We start from the raw sequence: 18,309 nt of genomic DNA, 5'->3' as shown, positions 1-18,309 counted from the left end.
CTTATTACTCTCATGCTGAAGGCTGGTGCATTTGGTTAAGAACATCTTTCAGCTAGTGTTGCATTAACGCAGACCTGCCGATAAAAGTATAAACTGTTCTCTTGGCGTTGAATGTTCCTAATAACCGTGTTTGTGGGTTGCTGTTTTTAATGTGATCAGATTTAGGTTCCATGACTTCACAGTGTTTAATGTAGCATAAAGGAGAATATATGATCACAAATTTAGCATCTATCCTCCCTTGATCTTGTACGACTAGGAGTTTGCTTGAACTTGCATCACTTGCATTATCAGTTCTGCATTTGGTTTTCTGATCATAACTCATTTTATATAACATATACCATGAACCCCTTAATCACACTTTCTAAACTTAGAGGTCACATGTGACATTCAGCATATTGTGTTAATAATCCTTCCTGTTTCTGTCAGGTAGCCTAACAGTTTCACCTGCCTGTAGAAAACCTGCTGCTACCCCCGTCAGGGACACATGTAGCCCGATTGCCTGCTTTGTCATGTTTCTAATGTGAGAAAACAGCTGTAAGAGTTATTTGCAGCTGCTTTTGACCTTATCTGACTCACTGTATTTCTGTCTCCTTCACCTCTCCCTCACTTTCTCTCTGTTCCAGACGGGTGATAAGAACTCGAGCCACTCAAGTAGCAACACTCTCTCCAGCAACGCCTCCAGCAACAGTGACGATAAGCACTTTGGCTCGGGAGACTTGATGGACCCAGAGATGTTGGGTCTCACTTACATCAAAGGGGCATCCACAGACAGTGGCATTGACACTAATCCTTGTGTGGCCCCGGGGGCCCGGGTATTGCTGCAGAGCAGAGTGGGGGAGCAGGGACACCCCTGGGTGTCAGAACACCATGAGGACGGGGCTTCAGAAGAGGATCATGGGAAATTGTACCTGCCACAGGGATATGCCTCCGCCATAATGGCTAGCAATGTGACAGAGGGCAGCATCGGGGACCTGAGCGAGATCTCCTCCCACTCAAGGTAGCATGACTCATCCAATCAACTAGATTTTCATTTATTTGTAGCTGCAACATCTACTGTTTCAAAAAAGTGGATCTTTGGTCAGATAGTTGGCAAATTAAAGTGTTCACGCACCAAGCAAACGCTGAATTACTGATTGACACTGTCTCAGTTTCGGACACTTTATTTTCAAGACTCAATCATGAAACAGACGTCAAAAAGTGCTGAAGTGACAGTTCAGCCGCTATCTGATAGAAGCCAGATGAAAAGCTTAAAATACACGTCAGGCAGCCTCTGCCACGGGCATCTCAAAAGCAATTTTTTTTAAATCATATTTCACTTCACCATGACTTCCTCCATAAGCCTTAAGAATCTGAAAAAAAAAAAACAACAACACATGAAGGGTTCATACTCCTGGCTGCAGGGCATGATGGGGTCACTGTGTGGTGAGTATGAAAACAAAGTGAATCATATGCTGGAAAGTTCTGGAGTGATGCGTCAGGCGGAGCTCTTTAAAACATTCAAAATGAGCAAATATCTTGTGGAAGAGAAGTGTCCATCCCTCCAGAGTTTCAGGAACTTGGTGAAACTTGAAACAAAACTGTCTAGTCTGTGACTCTGCACCTTGTTTATCCATCGCCCATCCGTGTACTCCTACTGATACCCACTGAGGTCTATTTTTTCTCTTGTATGGGCAATTACTTGATTGTGTTATGGCTTAATTCTAGCGTGTCGGGTTATTGATTTGCCCGCTGAGGAAAATCACGCCCTCATCATTGGCATATGGCACACAGCACAATCCAGTGTGTTCCATTCTCTCACACGCGTGCATGTGCAGACACACACACACACACACTCACACACACACACACACACACACACACACACACTCACACACACACACCACCTCCACTTCCCTGTTCAGCCTGTCATCAGGTCTGTTTAACACACACAGAGACAAACAGATGCACCCAAGGATGGTTGCTGGATATTGGCTGACCTTTTCACCCGCCTGTGCTCCCGTACTCCTAAACCACAGCTTGACTCATCCAGCTGTGCTGATGCTGGTGGGTGGAGCGGCTGTCAGGCTGCAGCAATTTAGGGGAGGGCTTCATCACACCGTCACCCATGTACTTCTCACCAGATTGGGACCCATCTGGGAAAGAGAAGGGTGTCAAAGAGGGTTGGCCCTGCAGCCACTCACAGTCTGTCTTCATGAAATAGAAAGGGTATCATACTTGTCTTGTGCCACTCAGGATTATGTTAACAGCATCTGCTCTGATCATTGACCTGTTTGGGAGGCGTCACAACTTTCCACTTCAGGACATCATTCAGAATTGATGTAAAAGCCTGTGCTATCACCTTGACCACTCCGATGCGTCCCACCTTCTGTCTAACGATTTTTGACACCAGAGTGTCATCTGAACAAACGGCGAAGCAGCAGGAGCACATTCTGCAGGGTGTGGCCCAGATGGTCATGAATATGGAAACGGTGAATGTAGAGCCCTCGGCTAATGCCAAATCTGAGTCTGCGAGTTGTCCAGCAAACAAGATGTTTGGATCAAAACCTGGAAACAAAGTCTTCGTCCAGTTGGCCACTAATCGCAAGAGACAGAAAAAGATGAACCAAAATGTACTCTGATATAAGATATAAATATAAATAAGATATAAATACCCCAATCAGTGCATCCAAAGAAATGCTAAAATACAGCATATATAAAGATATATTCAAACTGCATGACTTAACGTATCAAAGCTCCTCCAACATGGTTGTTTAACAAGGAACGTTTTTAAATCAGACCAGATGTCTTTGTCATTGTCTTGACGTACCCCGGGTTTGCCATGATTACACTTGAGATTTTGCAGCCCGTGAAAAGCAGTATATGTTCTTAGAGTTACTGAGGGCCCATAGAATCATCCCTCCTTTACAGCAACTAAAAGATCAATGCGAATGTTAGCTTTGAGGGAAAACCAGCCTCAGCACTCTGCTAAAATGATAACGGGGCTTTTTAAGGCGACTACCTTGCATTTACACACACAACAGCTTTTGCATGATTCAGTAAAAATATGCCAGGCAAGATATTTCACCAGTCCTTCACCTTTATTGGCTGCTTTTTATGCACATCAGTCAGCACATTTTATTTCCAGCAGACCACATTCAGATGCAGCAACATTGTGCAGAAAGTGTTGCGGATGTATTTTAGTATTTTAAGTGCGACAGTCTACAACACTTCAATATGTTGATATAATCTTACAAAAACTCAAATGCATATTTTAGAGATGTTTCAGAAATACTGGCAATTCAAGCTCACAGCTAAATCTTTCAGGCTGGAGATGTAAAAGACAAGATGTCCACCCTCATTCTGATCAACAGGAAATGACAATAGGGTCGTCCTTGAATTGTAAAATTACTGCAAACAAGAGAAAAGAAAGGAAATGTGTTTCATTCTCTGTCATATTACTGAAAATGTGAAAGATTGAAACACATTCGAGCTCTGCGAGCTCAAACAATGATCACAAACAAGGAAACGACAGAAATCAACCAGAGAAAAGGTCTGAATCATCACCAAAAAAAAAAAAAGAAATCCACACAGTTGCTGTTTATTTCATGTCTTTGATAAAAAGCAGCAGATGTCTCAACAAACAGCTGGCTGGCTACCACTCACAGTATGTGGGGAAATGGGTGTATTGGGTTTGTGAATGCACTGAACCTTTAATACGGTTTGTCACTTGATATTTGTTGACATATTGAAAGGACAAAGGTCAACAGGAATAAGCACGTTATAGAGTGGAGTTGAGTCATCGTCCAATCTAGGTTAGAGTGGAACGAGCTCGAAAGTACCATGTATGGTGGGCATGATGTCATCCTGTCAAAGCCAACATCAAGAATCATTTTCTCTCATGTTTGTTTGTTTATGCGGTCAAGTTTTTTCTGTTTTTACATCCATTCATTTTGTGGTCATGTTTTGAGTTACATTCTCCTTTATTTTCTGCTGTCTGGTCAGCGGCTCACATCATTCTGGCAGTCCGCTGGCACGTGGTGCCAGATACTGTATATCTGCTGACTCCTCCAGGGTGTACACCATCCCCCAGACCAGCAGCTCAGGTTCAGGGCCGGAGCTGGGGCCAGGACCGGGGCTGGGTCCGAGTCCCAGCTCAGAGGCCTGTGGACAAACACGCACGCAACAAGTCGGCAAACAACCAGTGGGCAATGATGACGATGATGATGATGCCCAGAGCACTGAGGGACCTCCCAACATTTCAGAGTGTGGGTGAGTGGGTGTGTGAACGAGATGAAGAAAACAGTAGTGACCATGTTTGAGTTTGTCATGAATCACTCCAACATCAAACAGCTTCAGGTAACAATGCTAACTGACCTCGCCAGCTTCATATCTCTCGCTAAAGAGCTGCATATCCCCACACACACTGTTGCACTCCAGTCAGTCTCATTCCAATACAAGTGCACGCTCCTCCCCCTCATTGACCTCACAGTGTGCATAAACTAGCCTTGATTGAAGCAGACAGCCACAAAATAAATAAGCTCAATGAAGCCATGGACATAATACACTTGGCACATGTCACTTGTGGTTATTGATCGTTCCTGTGAAGTCGGGTCCCTGTGGATTGCCAGACTGTGGCAGGCTGAGCCTCTACCAGATCAGCATCTCTGCCGGGAGCCGAGATACACTCGCTGCAAATTTCTGCTGTCTCACACACACACACACACACACACACACACACACACACACACACACACACACACACACACACACACACACAGCTTGAAGAAGGCAGCCGCAGAATAGCCTCTAGAAACGTATCAGACTAAGATCGATGTTGCTTAGCCAGGTTGCGATGCTATTCTCCTCACACACGTTAAATAAGCAGTCATGACTGCCGGTATCTGTCTGATGATGAAATGGTTTTCTGTAAAGGACAGAGAGCCACTGAGAGCAAAACTGAAACACAGCCAGCACTGTGTGAGTGTGTTGGAAGGTGTTTGTGTTGGAGCTCAGGGCGTATGTATCATGGAGTAGAGTATGCGAGCTCTGGCCCGGAAGAACCCCTTTGCTCTCGCTCGGCAGTAATTGCATTAGAGTGAGAAAGTTGCTACTTGAGGGCCGTGTGATTGATCGCATGCACTGAAGTCATCTTCTGCCGACTTATGAAGAAGCTCAGTAATTCAGTTAGCCTCCCCATTGTTTGTGCGTATATTCTTGCTGTTTCATTGTCTTACATAACTGTGTCTCATGATGAATGGTCTAATATTACTCTCAGATATTGTTCTAACATAATAACTTTCTAAAAAGTTTCCTCATTTGCTCTGACACTGTTTGTAATTTTGTGTGCGTGAGGATGATGCTAACCTCTGGGATGTTTTCTCTTGCTACTCCTCCTTCTTGTTCCAGTGGAGCCGAGAGCTTGTTAGCATTCCTGCTCAAAATGCTGTCTGAGCGTTCAAGGTACACAGTCAGAGTTAACCCTGTGGCCCTGATCTGACCTATCGTCCCGTCCCCCCCCCCTACACGCCCTCACCTCTGTGTCCCAGACCAACACCCTCACACCCCACCCCCTCTCACTGCAGGTCTAAACTGATTTTCCCTCAATGTGGTGTGTGCGGGGAGCGGAGGACAAAGAGCTGTGCATCGGTGGCTGTGACATTTCTGCTGTATCTCATACAGACTTGTGTCATGTCAGCCCTTCATCCATCACATGCTCAGGCTCTAATGCCACTAGCATGTGAGATGAGCTGTAATCCCTGCAAAGTAAACTGTGAATCAATATACGCGTCCAAGTATACGCTTATATTCATGAGGATTTGATATCATCGCGTAATTACTCAAGCATCAACACCTGATGAATCCTGGCATTTCATGCTGCTTCTCCCTTATTATCTCCTGACCCACAAATACCCCTCGGTGATTGTATCAGCTTTGCTCCTGACGGGTGGGTGGGCGCTTGGGGAGTGACATGCAACAAGCAGCCCTGCTTAGACCCCAGCAGACCACCCCTACTCTTTGTATTCTTTATGTTTTGGTCTTTCTGGTGGAGAGGAGGCCTGTCACTGTGGCTGGAAGCAGGAAATTATGAATTTAACTACTGCAAAAGGAAAAGAGGTACAATATAATGGTGTTTTGTTGAATTTCATTATCGATTGTGTTGACGTCAGTTCAGAACAAAACCCTTTTAAACAGATGGATAGAGGAAGTGTAATTTATTTGTCCCACACGTGTGCAGGTTGTAGTGTGAAGATGAAGTTTGCCACACATTCTTGGCATTAAATGAAAGACATTGTGCAGCACAAATTTGACTTTTCCCCTGAGAAGCCTTTTGTTTTGGAAGCAGACATGTCATGGATCAGTCAGAGCACACATGGCATTCACACGCACACTTGTGTCCTATGCGATCTGGTACGTGTGGACAGCTCTCAGTACAGGCGTGAATCCCCTGAAGATCAACTCGGGACACCCTGGGCCGCGTGTGGCTAACATTCTTCTCAGACAAAATGTGACCTGGTCGTCTGTGAAATACATATCCTGGTAACCATTAAACATCATTATTACATGGCTTATGAATTGACAAGTACATTATACTCTGATATATTCATATATTTTATATTTGAATACAGATTATTTCTTCTCTTGTATAATGTGAATTTGCTGTGTTATTTGTAGTGTTATTATTATTTGAATTTCCATACGTGCCTGGTCGGCATCCTGCCAGTTTAAAAGCAACTGCGCGTCTGGTCAATGAGAAACAATGATTGAAGGAAGCAAGATCTGATCAGAAGCCGCTCAAAGTGCATGTGGAGACGCTTTCTAATGCCAGGTTTGAAGAGGGCCTTTTTTGGGGGGCTTGGTTGTCATGGTGCCAGCATCTTAAAACAGGACAATGCTCATCTGAAGTGTCTCTAGGTAACCACTGCAGCCAGCCATGTAGAATATCCCCCTGCGGCTTTCTAGCACCCTGCCAACAGCACTCGGTGTGTCACCCTGACAGGCTGCTCACTTACAGCAGAGGTCTCACAGCCACATGACTTCACCAGCCAGGTCGCTCATGTCCAGGCGCCGTCCTCTGAAAACACCACCCTGGTAACCACATCCTACCACCGCTAACAGCTCTTGTGTCTTCCTCTATTGTCTGTACACTTCTCTTGAGTCCATTGATTGCACTTGTCTGTGGATGTAATTTCTGTTCAAACCCCCCCCCCCCCCTTCCGTTCTACCTCTCACGGTTCTTGGCTATGTTCTTCACACTCTCTTTGATCGTGGTTTGGCAGTGAGATGGGACAAGGAGAGAGAGAGGGAAAACAAATCCCCCCATTACTCCCTGTCCAACTCAGTCTCCTTAATTCACCTGACTAACTTGAATGAGGGAGGCACCTGAGGTTGGCATGCTAAAACGGATCCACTTGAACCCTTTATGTGATACTGACATTATTTCTGAAATAACTGGGTTGCCTCTGACCCTAAAGCTGTGACGGCCCAAAGCCTCCCTCGCATGTGGCTCATATAACCCTTCTGACGAGCTCTGCTGTCCTATGCCCTCTTGTTGTCTACAGGCAGCTTTACGCACAGGAGGCTGCCTGCCGGCTCCAGGCCGCCGAAGAAAAATCACTGCAGAGACTTTCTAAGGAGGAATACCTCAAAATGATGCTGCCTGACAGTCCTCCAGGAGAAGACAGGTGTCGAAAGGTGATGTATCCTCTGAGTCACGATTTTTCTTTGTGGCATGCAGACAAATAAAGCCTGTTGAATCGAGGACAACACGACTTTGTCAGCATTCAGGACAGATGTGTGTAACCAACCAGACTCTCTGCTATCATGCTGACTTGTACATACAAAGCTTGAACCAGAGCAGATAACCTTCTGCTGGGAAGCAGGACAGACAACTGCATATCAGCTGGCCCTGCTGCTCATCTGCTCCTCTCACCAACACAACACCCTTTAGTCCCCATTGACTGGCATTGAGTGTTTGCTTAATTCAATTTCTAATGGGGGCTGAGTTTGCTCGGTTGGGATGTCATGGATTAAAGGCAGGAAGTTGCAGAGAGTGCATCGACGTTTGATGTTCCTGGGTCCTGCAGACTCTATTAATTGCATCTTGATTCCCCCCTGCCATCCCCCATCCATTATGTACTTGGAAGGGACCCTGGAGACACACAAATGGGTTATTTTTGGATGCTGCTCAATTCTAATACAAATGCACTTCATCCCTAGAGAAGAGAGGCAGCCATGTCCTCTGGCAAAGGGAGGCCGCGTCCCTCACATGAGACAGCTCGGTGCACTGATTGTTCTGTCTCGCTCTTGTGCACTGGGCTCACACTGTATGTAAAATCTTTCAGGATAAAGATGGTGACAGTTGTGTCAGGGCTGCACTGGGACCTCCTTCCATTTGATTCTATTTTGTTTCAGCTGAGATGAAGAGCTCTGCAACACAGCGGTAGTGGATTCGAAGAGAAGTTGTGCATAATCACATTCTGATAAAAACCGTGTATGGAGGACTAATCTGAGCCAGAGCCCTTACACACATCTGATCCCAACAAACTGCTCTTTTCTGGGACTGAATGTTTTCAATCATCAGCTGGCATGTAAAGAAATCAAAGTAATGTGGGAATAATCATGGATTCATTTCTAAATTAACATTCAATGCAGTCTGACGTGTTTAATCCCTTAAGTGATCAGGGTATACGGTAAAGGTTGATGTAGCGTGTGTCACTTCCACCAGTCACCCGATGCCGTTCACTGAGTGGGTGAACAGGTGCTGAGAGATTTGCCTTGGCAGCCACATTGTCCACTGGGACGTCTCTTCCATAGACAGGCAGGCTATTGTGTGGCTGACGTAAATGGAAAGGCCGCTCGCAGCTTTATTCTCCCATAATGTTCCTCCTTTGAACGTCTTGTGGGAAAGAAAAGGCTAATGAATAGGTGGTTGTCCGACACATCCTCCCGAGTGGCACGTCATCTCGGCTGGTTGTTGTCTTTGTTAAGTGCAGGCAGTGAGGAACAAATCAGGGAAATCTAGGTGGATGTGTCACTGCTGCCTTCACCGATAAGACCAAAGAATTCCTACAATACACTATTACCCAAGTCAAACAGAGAATAGTTGCCAGCTGAGAGTCTGATTAATATTTTCTGCCTAATGTGCGTGGCACGTTCGCTGCCAGGATGTATTCAGACAGCCATGTTTGATGTCGTAGATGCAATAAATAGACAGCTTCTGAAAAACATTAAGCTCTACTGCAAATGGCTTCATTTGCCATGACTCCATTTATGTTAGCTCTAATCTGAGCTATTTCTGCTTTATACGAGCGCGCAGTCGATCCTGTTTAAAGCTGCTTTAATGAGTGGGAACCTTATGGGGTCTAATCTTGTAAAGTTGGGTGGGAGAAGTTGCAATAACAGACAACCTTGTTGAGCTAAAGCCTCTGAGATGTTCTTCGGAGGCAGCGTGTGTATGTAGGCTCCTTTGAATAGCACTTTAAAGATGTACTAGATGTTAAATTCTCACCGTGGGATTTGCGGGAGATCTGTCTTTGAAATGGAGATGCCTGGGTGTTGGCTTGCATAGATGCCCGTCTAGTGGTGGTTACAGCTGGGAAGCCGAAGGCAGACATTTACCCATCTGGACGGCTGCCCCGCATATCATTTGTGGCCACTTTTGATGTCACTCCTGCCATATTTCTGTAAGCTGAACAGGGCAGTGATGGATTGGATCGGACTCTGTGGTTTAGTGTGTTTAAACAGGAGATCCCAGTCACGGTTATGACACTCCAACGGTAGATTCCTCATTCGTGCTCAATGAACATCCCCTCAGGGCCATGCTGCTCTTCCGGTGCTTTATTGCTTTTGATTGTTCATGACCTTAGGTTCACTTTTGACCCAGAATTGGCCTCTGTAAGTCTTTAGATACTCTGTAATATGAGCCCTGTTCTAGAGAGTTCACACACAGCAACTTGTGCACTTTTATGTTCCCATGCTACAGTATTCCCTTAGATCCACTCACTTAGCCACAAAGAGCTGGTTTGTACTCAGGAGAAGAGAAGGCAGTATCTGGGTTTTTAACAAACTGATATTTAAATAGAGAACTGCGTTAGTTCCTCTATTATGTATGGAAAATTCAAGGACAATACACGCTGGAGTCCAGTACTCACATTTCTTCTTCTTGTCTACCTTAATGCATATCCGAGCGCTCCATCATCCAAACATCTGCATACATTTTCCTCTTGCTAAAATCCATTTTCTGGATCACCAATCTAGAACACAATCTTTGGTTAGGTTAAACTTTATTGACCCTGAGGGGAAATTTAGCTTCATTAAAAGAGAACATGTGATTATATCATACATTAAGAACATACGAGCATACAAGAAAAATTGTCAGCAACGTAGCATTCAGTTCTGTGAATTTAAGAGGCGATGCTACAATGAAGTGCGTGTGTGGTTCTGTGTTGATGGCACGGGTATTGCTCAGCACCTGAATGGACAAATGAGGATTTTAGGTGGTTCAGTTTACATTCCCACACCAGCTCTAGGAGCTTACTACTTGTCTTTGTAGTTAAATAAATAATAATATAAATTTCATCTAAGATATTTTCAAATTTTTCAGCGATTCTGAACATGATATCTGGAATTTTCTTTCTGTCACGGACTCAAGAATTGTGATCAAAATTCATGCTGTGTCATGTCCAGAGACATGGTGCTAATTAACCCTGGCAATGGCCTAATCTTTCCTCTGTCAGGTGATGGCGATGGGCAGTTTATCACCACGGCGCTCCCTGTACCGGACGCTATCCGACGAGAGCGTGTGTAGCAACCGTAAGGGCTCGTCCTACACCAGCTCCCACAGCTCCATGCTGGACCAAGCTATGCCTAACGACATCCTCTTCAGCACCACCCCACCATACCACAGCACACTGCCCCCCCGCATGATCCACAACCAGGGAGCGTCCAACCTGAGGAGTAAGTACCCACAGTCCAGTCCAGGGCTCCTGTTTGCTGCAGAAGTTTGGGGCAAAAGAACCAACTCACTGACTCACAGTACACACTTGAGTACAGTGAGGGTGCTCAAAAACACAAACACAACTCTGAACCGTCTTTTTAACAAGCCTCTCAGAGACTGGGAGCCTTGTGTGTCTCATCCCCACCCCCCATCTGGCACCAGATGAGATATATTTCTTTGAGGAGCTACTTGTGTCCCATCAATTTCATTAACACAACCGCTGCACACTTCAGAGATACTCCTCACTACAGCCAACTAATTGAAAGCGGGTGAGGCGGCGTTCAACTTGCGAGAGGCTTGCTGCTCCGTCTGCATTAAGCAGACACCTGTCACTGCTGGCGAGGGGTCCGTCAGCTCCCTCTGAATATGTATTAAGTGATGAGAGGTGTGATGTGTCCTGCCTGCACCACCACGGGGCTTTAAGATCTCTGACATGGACATGGCTATTTCTCCATCAGGAGTGCCACAGTGTCTGTCATACATGATGTTTCATTCACTCATCAGTCCCTGCCTGCCTCCCCTCACTGTCCCTCCTGTCTCATTTCCATACCGTTCCTCACCCATCTCCGGCTGGCTGTATTTCACAGAAAACAGCTTTTGGGAAGATGTTTCACTCTTTAGCCTCTTCTGGCTGTCATCCTGATGGATTCCTGATTGTTTTGAAGGCTAGTTGAGATACAAGCTCTCTTTCTCTCTCTCTCTCCCTCTCTGAAACAGCCCAGTTTGGTAAATAGTGAATCACTCAAGGTCTAAGATGCTGTGTAAATTGAAAGGAGAGTGTCAGCATCACCCCGAGCTTTCTTTCTCTCTCTCTCTCTCTCTCTCTCTTTCTCTCCGCCTCTGTCTCTGAACTCATGCTTCTCTAAATGCCCCTCTGCAGAACGGGAGCTTGTTTACTGCTGTCTTTCAGGGCTTAGGGGGCAGGAGAGTGAGAGACAGAAGGAGGAAAAGGCGACATTGATTGAAACATGAAGACATTTACTTACAAGTCATTTATCGCCCCTCAGACAGCGCGATGCACGCGCCAGACTCGTTGCTTAAATGTGGCTGTCGTGCTCAAAACTGTTCATTTCAAAGTCAAAGAGTTTGCAGTCAGAGGCGTCCAGATTGTTAATTGATGATTTTTCTGAGCGTATAAACTCAAGCCAGGTGTTCGTGATGTTGGCGAGACATCATCCCTTTTGGCAGCGATGACAAGGCAGATTCCAGGTCCGCTGGAGTAAAAACCCCTACCCTCCCCCCCTCTACGCCCCCTCCTGTCCCAAACCTTCTTGTGTACACTGATGCAAGTTACTGGTTGACTCAGAGATCAGCTCTAAACTCAGGACCAGGCCCAGACACTGATTCGAGTGCCTGCATGCCTGCCTGTCTCTGCAGATGAGTTTTGGTTCTCTGACGGCTCCTTGGCAGACAGGTCCAAGTTCAGCGACCCGGGCCTCATGCCCCTCCCAGACACTGCCACGGGCCTGGACTGGTCCCACCTGGTTGATGCAGCGAGAGCCTTTGAAGGTAACCAGCGTGGCTGAAGCTGCTGGCACCCCCCTCCCCCGGCCTCCCTCCTAGCTGCTTAGCGTGTGTGTTTGTGTGTCTGCCAGATCTTAGTAGCTCGCCTGCATGCGTAGGTTTGTCTTAGCCGTGTGTTTGTGTTTCTTTAAGCGTCTGCTAAGTGCCGAGGTGACTTTAGGGGATTCTCTACTTTAGGCGCCTCTGCTCTGAACCCCATCGTGATTCCCATCAGGTTTCGTAACTAGAAAAAAATGAGCAATCATTTCTCAGCTAAGACATGGAGACAATTTTCACACCATAAAGCCAGCAGGTCACCACTCAGGGAGAGTTAGTGTGAGGCCCTCAGGTTGATAATTTGCAGCAATTTCAGTCCCTCTTGTGGCCTTTTGTCCATTAAAACTGAATAAGGTCCACCGGGAGGTTTTTGCAGATGATCTGAAGAGTGAAATCGACCTCAATCAGAGGATTCTCTCCTTTTAAATACTCACGATCAGCTGTAAAGGTTGTTTCCTGATGTAGAGTCGAGCACACAGATTTATGAGACCGTTGTTGTCGTCTTAAACAACATGAAAACTGAAAGCGTTCAACTTTCAGTTGCACATCTCATCATCTCCTCATAGTCAGCATCATCACATTTGGTCCTTTTATTTCCCACAACTTGAAGTAGTTTCTGATCACACCAGTGTACTTCACATATATCACGCCAACTCTGAACTCCCTCTGACCCCGAGGCCAGTGAGCCGGCAACGTAGCATGTGACCGTTTGTCATAATTAATGAATACTCGCTGGAGTTCCTCCTATGATACATTTTCCGCTGCAGAGCCCGCAGCATATCATTTAGGAGGGGAGGAATGAGCGGAGATGATGCAGAGTCTGACTGGCAGCAAGAAGCCAGTTGACACGGCAGCTTGGCCCAGAAAAGCACCGTGTAAACCCGAGCCTTGTTGTTGAGCAGAAAGTAGCTCCAGGCCGCCATCGTGCCGTGTATACTTATCCAGCTCTGGTTGGAGTCGGGAGGAAAAGCCTAGCATTTATGACCTTGGTCATGTGGATCCTGAGGGGCTCCTCATACTCATGATGCATGGAGACTTGCAGCATCCGCAAAAAAAAAAAGGTGTGTACCCTCATTTGTTTGCAGGCACAGATGGAATTAAAAGAGGGTTAGAATTTAGCAACAAAAAGCTTTTAGTGAAATCTCTGCAAATGTTCTCCTCATCTGTATTCCTGCCATCGTCCCATTTCCTCTTCAGTATTATCTGTGTTTGTTTGTTTCAGCTGTTTGTCCACTAAATCTGGACACTGGGTCGTGCAAACCTGACAAACTGCTTTTCTGCGCCTGTCACAGCTTTCCGTGGAGTCTTTAATCTCTCTGATGCAGCCATCGAACATGAGGAAAAAATGTTCATTCATATGTAAATGAGAGCTCGGTCTCTCTTTCCTGACTCGTCTGAGCAACCAACTCCAGGCTCCATCAGCTTTTGTCTCCGAGTGGATTAGCTTTCATTTGGGGGCTAAATTAAAGGAAGGGTTTCCTTAATCTTCTCTATGAATATGCAGATCCTCCTATCTTTAGTCTCAGACCAAGGGCTTGAGAGAGAGAGAGCGAGAGAGAGAGAGAGAGAGAGAGAGAGGGTGGTTACTAAAGAAAAGAGCATTGTGCCTCGAAACGGAGCAGTCCCTGAGCGTAAAATGCCGAGTTTGGGTTTTCCATGGGGCTTTGAGCAAGCTTAAGAGCGTGATCTGGTAAAACAAGCATGACTGGTGCCTTCCAGCTCTCTGGGATCCAGTCCATTAAGAGCCATACAGCTGTCAGGGGGGACTCTAGGTAAGGGGTGGGGGCGTCTATAAATGCTCACCTTCCTTATTGTAGCTCTCCGGGTACAGGAGGCCAGCTGATGTAGAAGAACGCTCCGCAAGTGCTTTCAAGCCAAACATTCATTCATGCCCAGCATGAATGAATCGCTCCATCCTGCTTTTCTGCTCTATTTTAGTTGCATGTTGTCACCTTCCTGCTGTTGATGTGGGGGGCAGATTATAACCTATTACATCACCTGTTGTGCCTGTAGACCAACGTGTGGCGTCTTTCTGCACCATGACGGACATGCAGCGGGCCGAGGCGCTGCACATCTCCAGAGAGCTGACCAGACGGGTGGTGGAAGCAGAGGGAGCAGCACTGGAAGCAGAGTAGGTTTACACACACACACACACACACACACACACACAAGCACAGACACTTGAAGAAACCACGAATAATCACTGAATATTCTCTCGCCAAACAGCAGCTCCCCATCCACGCTCACCGGTAAAGTTAACCAGCTGGAGGTGATCCTCAGGCAGCTGCAGCGGGACCTCCGAAAGGTAACCTCACGTCAGTTTCCCCCCTCGATCAGGTTCTTGTGGCGCCCCGTCTTCACGCCAGCGAACGGCATGTGTGTGTCACACAGTTGCAGAAAATAGACATTGAGTTATGCGAGCCCTAAGGTCTGTGGAATACACACTCATTCACTTAATTGAATATCCGTCTTCCTTTCCACATTGTGTGGCGTTTCCCCACCTCCACTAATGCTCTTAAAACACAGAGAGAGGAAATGCACTTTTATCAGACGGGAAAAAAAGGCCGCTTTGCTATGTTAATGCCTCCCATCTCCAGTAAACTGATGAAAGACAGATGTACATGGAACTGCGAGGCTTTCATCAGACTCTTTGTGCGTGTTTTTGTGTTCAGGAGAAAGAGGATAAGGCGATGCTACAGGAGGAGGTGCAGCACCTGAGACAGGACAACATGCGACTGCAGGAGGAGAGCCAGACGGCTGCGGCTCAGCTCAGGAAGTTCACTGAGTGGTTCTTTCACACCATTGACAAGAAACCCTGAGGGGGGAGGGAGAGAGCCCTCTCTCCTCCCTGACAGCCTCTCAACTCCTACTTAAGACTCCCAGATGATCCACAGGCAAACAAACTTTAAAACAAACTATTACCGGCCCCAAGACTCTTTAAAAAAGAGCCTGCAGGTCATCCCTGTGTGGAGAGACTTGAATCCCTGACCTGGACCTTTTAGCTTGGGGATCCTCCCTAATATACGGTGCAGGGCTGTTTGTTTCTTTATCCCGGCAAACGAGACTCTTGGGGAGCCTCATCATCTCTGGCACTGGAGAGGAATTCAGAAAGGCCCCCGGATCTTCTTACAGTAGTGGAATGTAAAGCTCATTTACTGTAGTCAACATATAATCTACCTACGTATGTCACGTCAGTCTACTGTACTGTACTCAGCTGTACTGTATCATACTGCGCACACTGTCACACAGCTGTTTCTGTGCTGGCCTTCATGGACGCAGGAAAGACGAGAGGGTGAGGAAGGGAGGAGGGGGGGAGAGAGAGAATGTACTGGACATAATGAAGTGGTACTTACTGTCTGCTTGCTCCAAGAGGAATCCACATGTGGCGTCTTGAAAAATACGCTGGGAGGAACAATGAATGTAGCTCAACTGCGCCTACCCCCCCCCCCCCCTCTTTTTTATTTTAATTTTCTCCTCTGGATCTCTAAAGGTTGGATGTTTGGGCTGTTTAACTGTTTTCTTTCCCTCCGTGATGTAATGAAGGGTCACATAGCAGTAATTATGATGTTTGAAGGTGCTTTCACCCCCCCCCCCCACACACACACACACACACACACCATCACCCCCCTTCACACTTTGTCAGTAGTTTCCATTTACTGTCACAATGTCTTAGCAATAACAATGTGGTAGTTACAAAACTGTGTTGAAAAAGAAGTTAGCACAAAAGTTCCTGTGGACAAGCAGTTGTGTTTATAAAGCAGGAAGAGACTGTGCCTCGAACTCTTGGGTGTAAATGGATTGTTTCTCTTTGCTTTTCTTTCATAAACACATGCCTTGTCTGTGGCTCACTGATATCACATTGTGTGTATGAACCCGTGCGCGCGTGTGTGTGTGTGTGTGTGTGTGAGAGAGAGAGAGAGAGAGAGAGAGAGTAGTTTATCACAGCAAAGTGTGTTCTTATGCAGTGGTTTCAAGAGCATGAGAGCAGGCGCCACCAGTGAACCACACTTACAATGCCAAATGTGTTTATTTCTGTACATACCTGCCACAGAAGTGTCTTGTATTTAACACTGTTATTTAAGTTTATTTAACCTAAAGTTGTTTATTTTATTAAGGGTATTTGTTTTGTTTTGTTTTGTTTGTTTGTTTTTGTTTTGTTTTTCTGCACTAAGGAGAAATAAAGCTCTGTGTATGTTGTAAAATGTGTAGCTTGCCAGGGCAAAAAAAAAACAACAACCAAGAAACAAAACAACAAGTATATATTTAAATATATAAATGAGGACTTTGGAGATTCCAACATTTGGATGCTGCTAGATGACAGTTTGCTGGTTTGTATGCTTTTAAAATGTCTCTCTGTAAGCTGTCTCATCCCTGGTGGGACATTGGTTGCTTTTTTTTTGTTGTTGTTTGTTTTTCGTTCTACTTTTTTTGGGTTTTTTTTTTTTAAATAAATGTAGTTGTAAAAGTTATACGTTCTATTTGTGCTTCCCCCCCCCCCATCCGACGTTTGACTTGTCGATGTCTGGGTTTCGCACGGCAGCGCCAGTGTTCAGACAGTCTGACTCACGTTTTCACTGCAGATATGAAGCTGCAGCTGTTAAACTCATCTTGACACGAAGAATTACTTGCACATTTCAGTAATCAGCTCCCTATAAATCTACTATTACTGCAGATATTTTGACACAATGTCCTGAAATCTCGTTGAAACGTTTGATAAATGTAACACGTCATCTCTCATGTCAATCACGGCAGGGTTCCTGATTCAGAGAGGGAGATATTGTGAGATTAACTGCCCTACGTTCCTTACTGGATCCGAGTCTTTCCCATTTTTGAATCTTAGATGTATCAAACGGGCGTTGAAGCAAGAAAATAACCAAGTCTTGTTAATTCCTTCTGGTCGGCCCCAATAATTAAAAAAAAAAACAAAAAACAAAACCAGACCAGCCTGAGAAAAGCTCTGAATTTTTCCACTTATGGCGATGATACAGCAATGATGTTTGTCACCAAGACACACAAAAACAAGAATGTCTAATAGTGGATGCTAATGCTGGCTGACCTGGTCACTTTGTGGCATTTGTGTCCCTCAGATGGGAGAAAAAAGCGGTAACAAGCCTCTCTATTAGCCTTTTAGTCCTTTCTAAGGCTTTAAAATGGAAACATGAGACGACAACGTGTTCGCGACTTGATTCCCTGTGAGTTGCTTTAAATAAATGGCAGATGTTGCTTTCACCTCGGGGACGCTGAAGGACCTGCTGAATAATTAATCTCAAGCTTTTTTGAAAAATAATTCAATTTGTTTGCTACTTCCTGCATAAACGTCCCGGCCAGCTGCTGGAGCGCGGCCCAGCCTATCGCGTCCTCCGGGGGCTGCTGGGTAAGCAGCTGCTGTATTGTGGGTGAGGCTGGAGTGTGGGTGCCGTTTTCATCGGGCTCACCTGTGAGGGACTCAGTGCCATCCAAGAACTGTCAGGTATTTGTCCCATGGGCCACCAAACCCCTGAAGTTTGTGGCCCAAGTAGATTCTGGCTGGTCTAAATGTACACCATGAAGAGCAGTGAAGCAGATTTCTTTGCATACGGTATCTTTGAGACACTTGAAAAGTCCTGCTCCCAGTCTGTTTTACATTTCTGTCAGGCTGTCATTTGAGCATATTCTGCCTTTACTTCTGGCTCCTCTGTAGCAATTTGAGAAGGTTTAGTCAATCTATTTCCAGCAAATGTCGAGCCTAGTTCTATTCATGTAAGCAAAGCCAATTTTGGAGGAAAAGTGTATTT

At 45.8% G+C, this 18,309-nt stretch overlaps 1 protein-coding gene across 6 annotated transcripts in view; it reads left to right on the top strand.

Annotated features, from left to right (window-relative positions):
* The window catches only part of sipa1l2a (signal-induced proliferation-associated 1like 2, genome duplicate a), an 86,364-nt gene extending 69,081 nt beyond the window's left edge, over window positions 1-17,283 (top strand). The window contains exons 14-22 of one of the 6 annotated variants that reach the window (XM_086179732.1): window positions 624-997; window positions 3,982-4,248; window positions 5,386-5,439; window positions 7,539-7,671; window positions 10,716-10,935; window positions 12,353-12,484; window positions 14,549-14,666; window positions 14,765-14,840; window positions 15,208-17,283. In XM_086179732.1, the coding sequence (XP_086035858.1) occupies window positions 624-997; window positions 3,982-4,248; window positions 5,386-5,439; window positions 7,539-7,671; window positions 10,716-10,935; window positions 12,353-12,484; window positions 14,549-14,666; window positions 14,765-14,840; window positions 15,208-15,354 (1,521 nt within the window). In that variant the 3' untranslated portion in view covers window positions 15,355-17,283. Of the gene's footprint in view, window positions 1-623; window positions 998-3,981; window positions 4,249-5,385; window positions 5,440-7,538; window positions 7,672-10,715; window positions 10,936-12,352; window positions 12,485-14,548; window positions 14,667-14,761; window positions 14,841-15,207 lie in introns of those variants that run through there. The other 5 variants (XM_086179731.1, XM_086179735.1, XM_086179734.1 and 2 more) reach the window with 5 other exon arrangements.
* Window positions 17,284-18,309: the final 1,026 nt, after the last annotated feature.

This window comes from Aulostomus chinensis, chromosome 16 (assembly GCF_037954235.1).
Source record: "Aulostomus chinensis isolate RoL2024-O1b breed Wild chromosome 16, RoL_Achi_v1.0, whole genome shotgun sequence".
NCBI lineage: Eukaryota > Metazoa > Chordata > Actinopteri > Syngnathiformes > Aulostomidae > Aulostomus > Aulostomus chinensis.
This window is presented reverse-complemented; position numbering and strand designations above follow the sequence as displayed.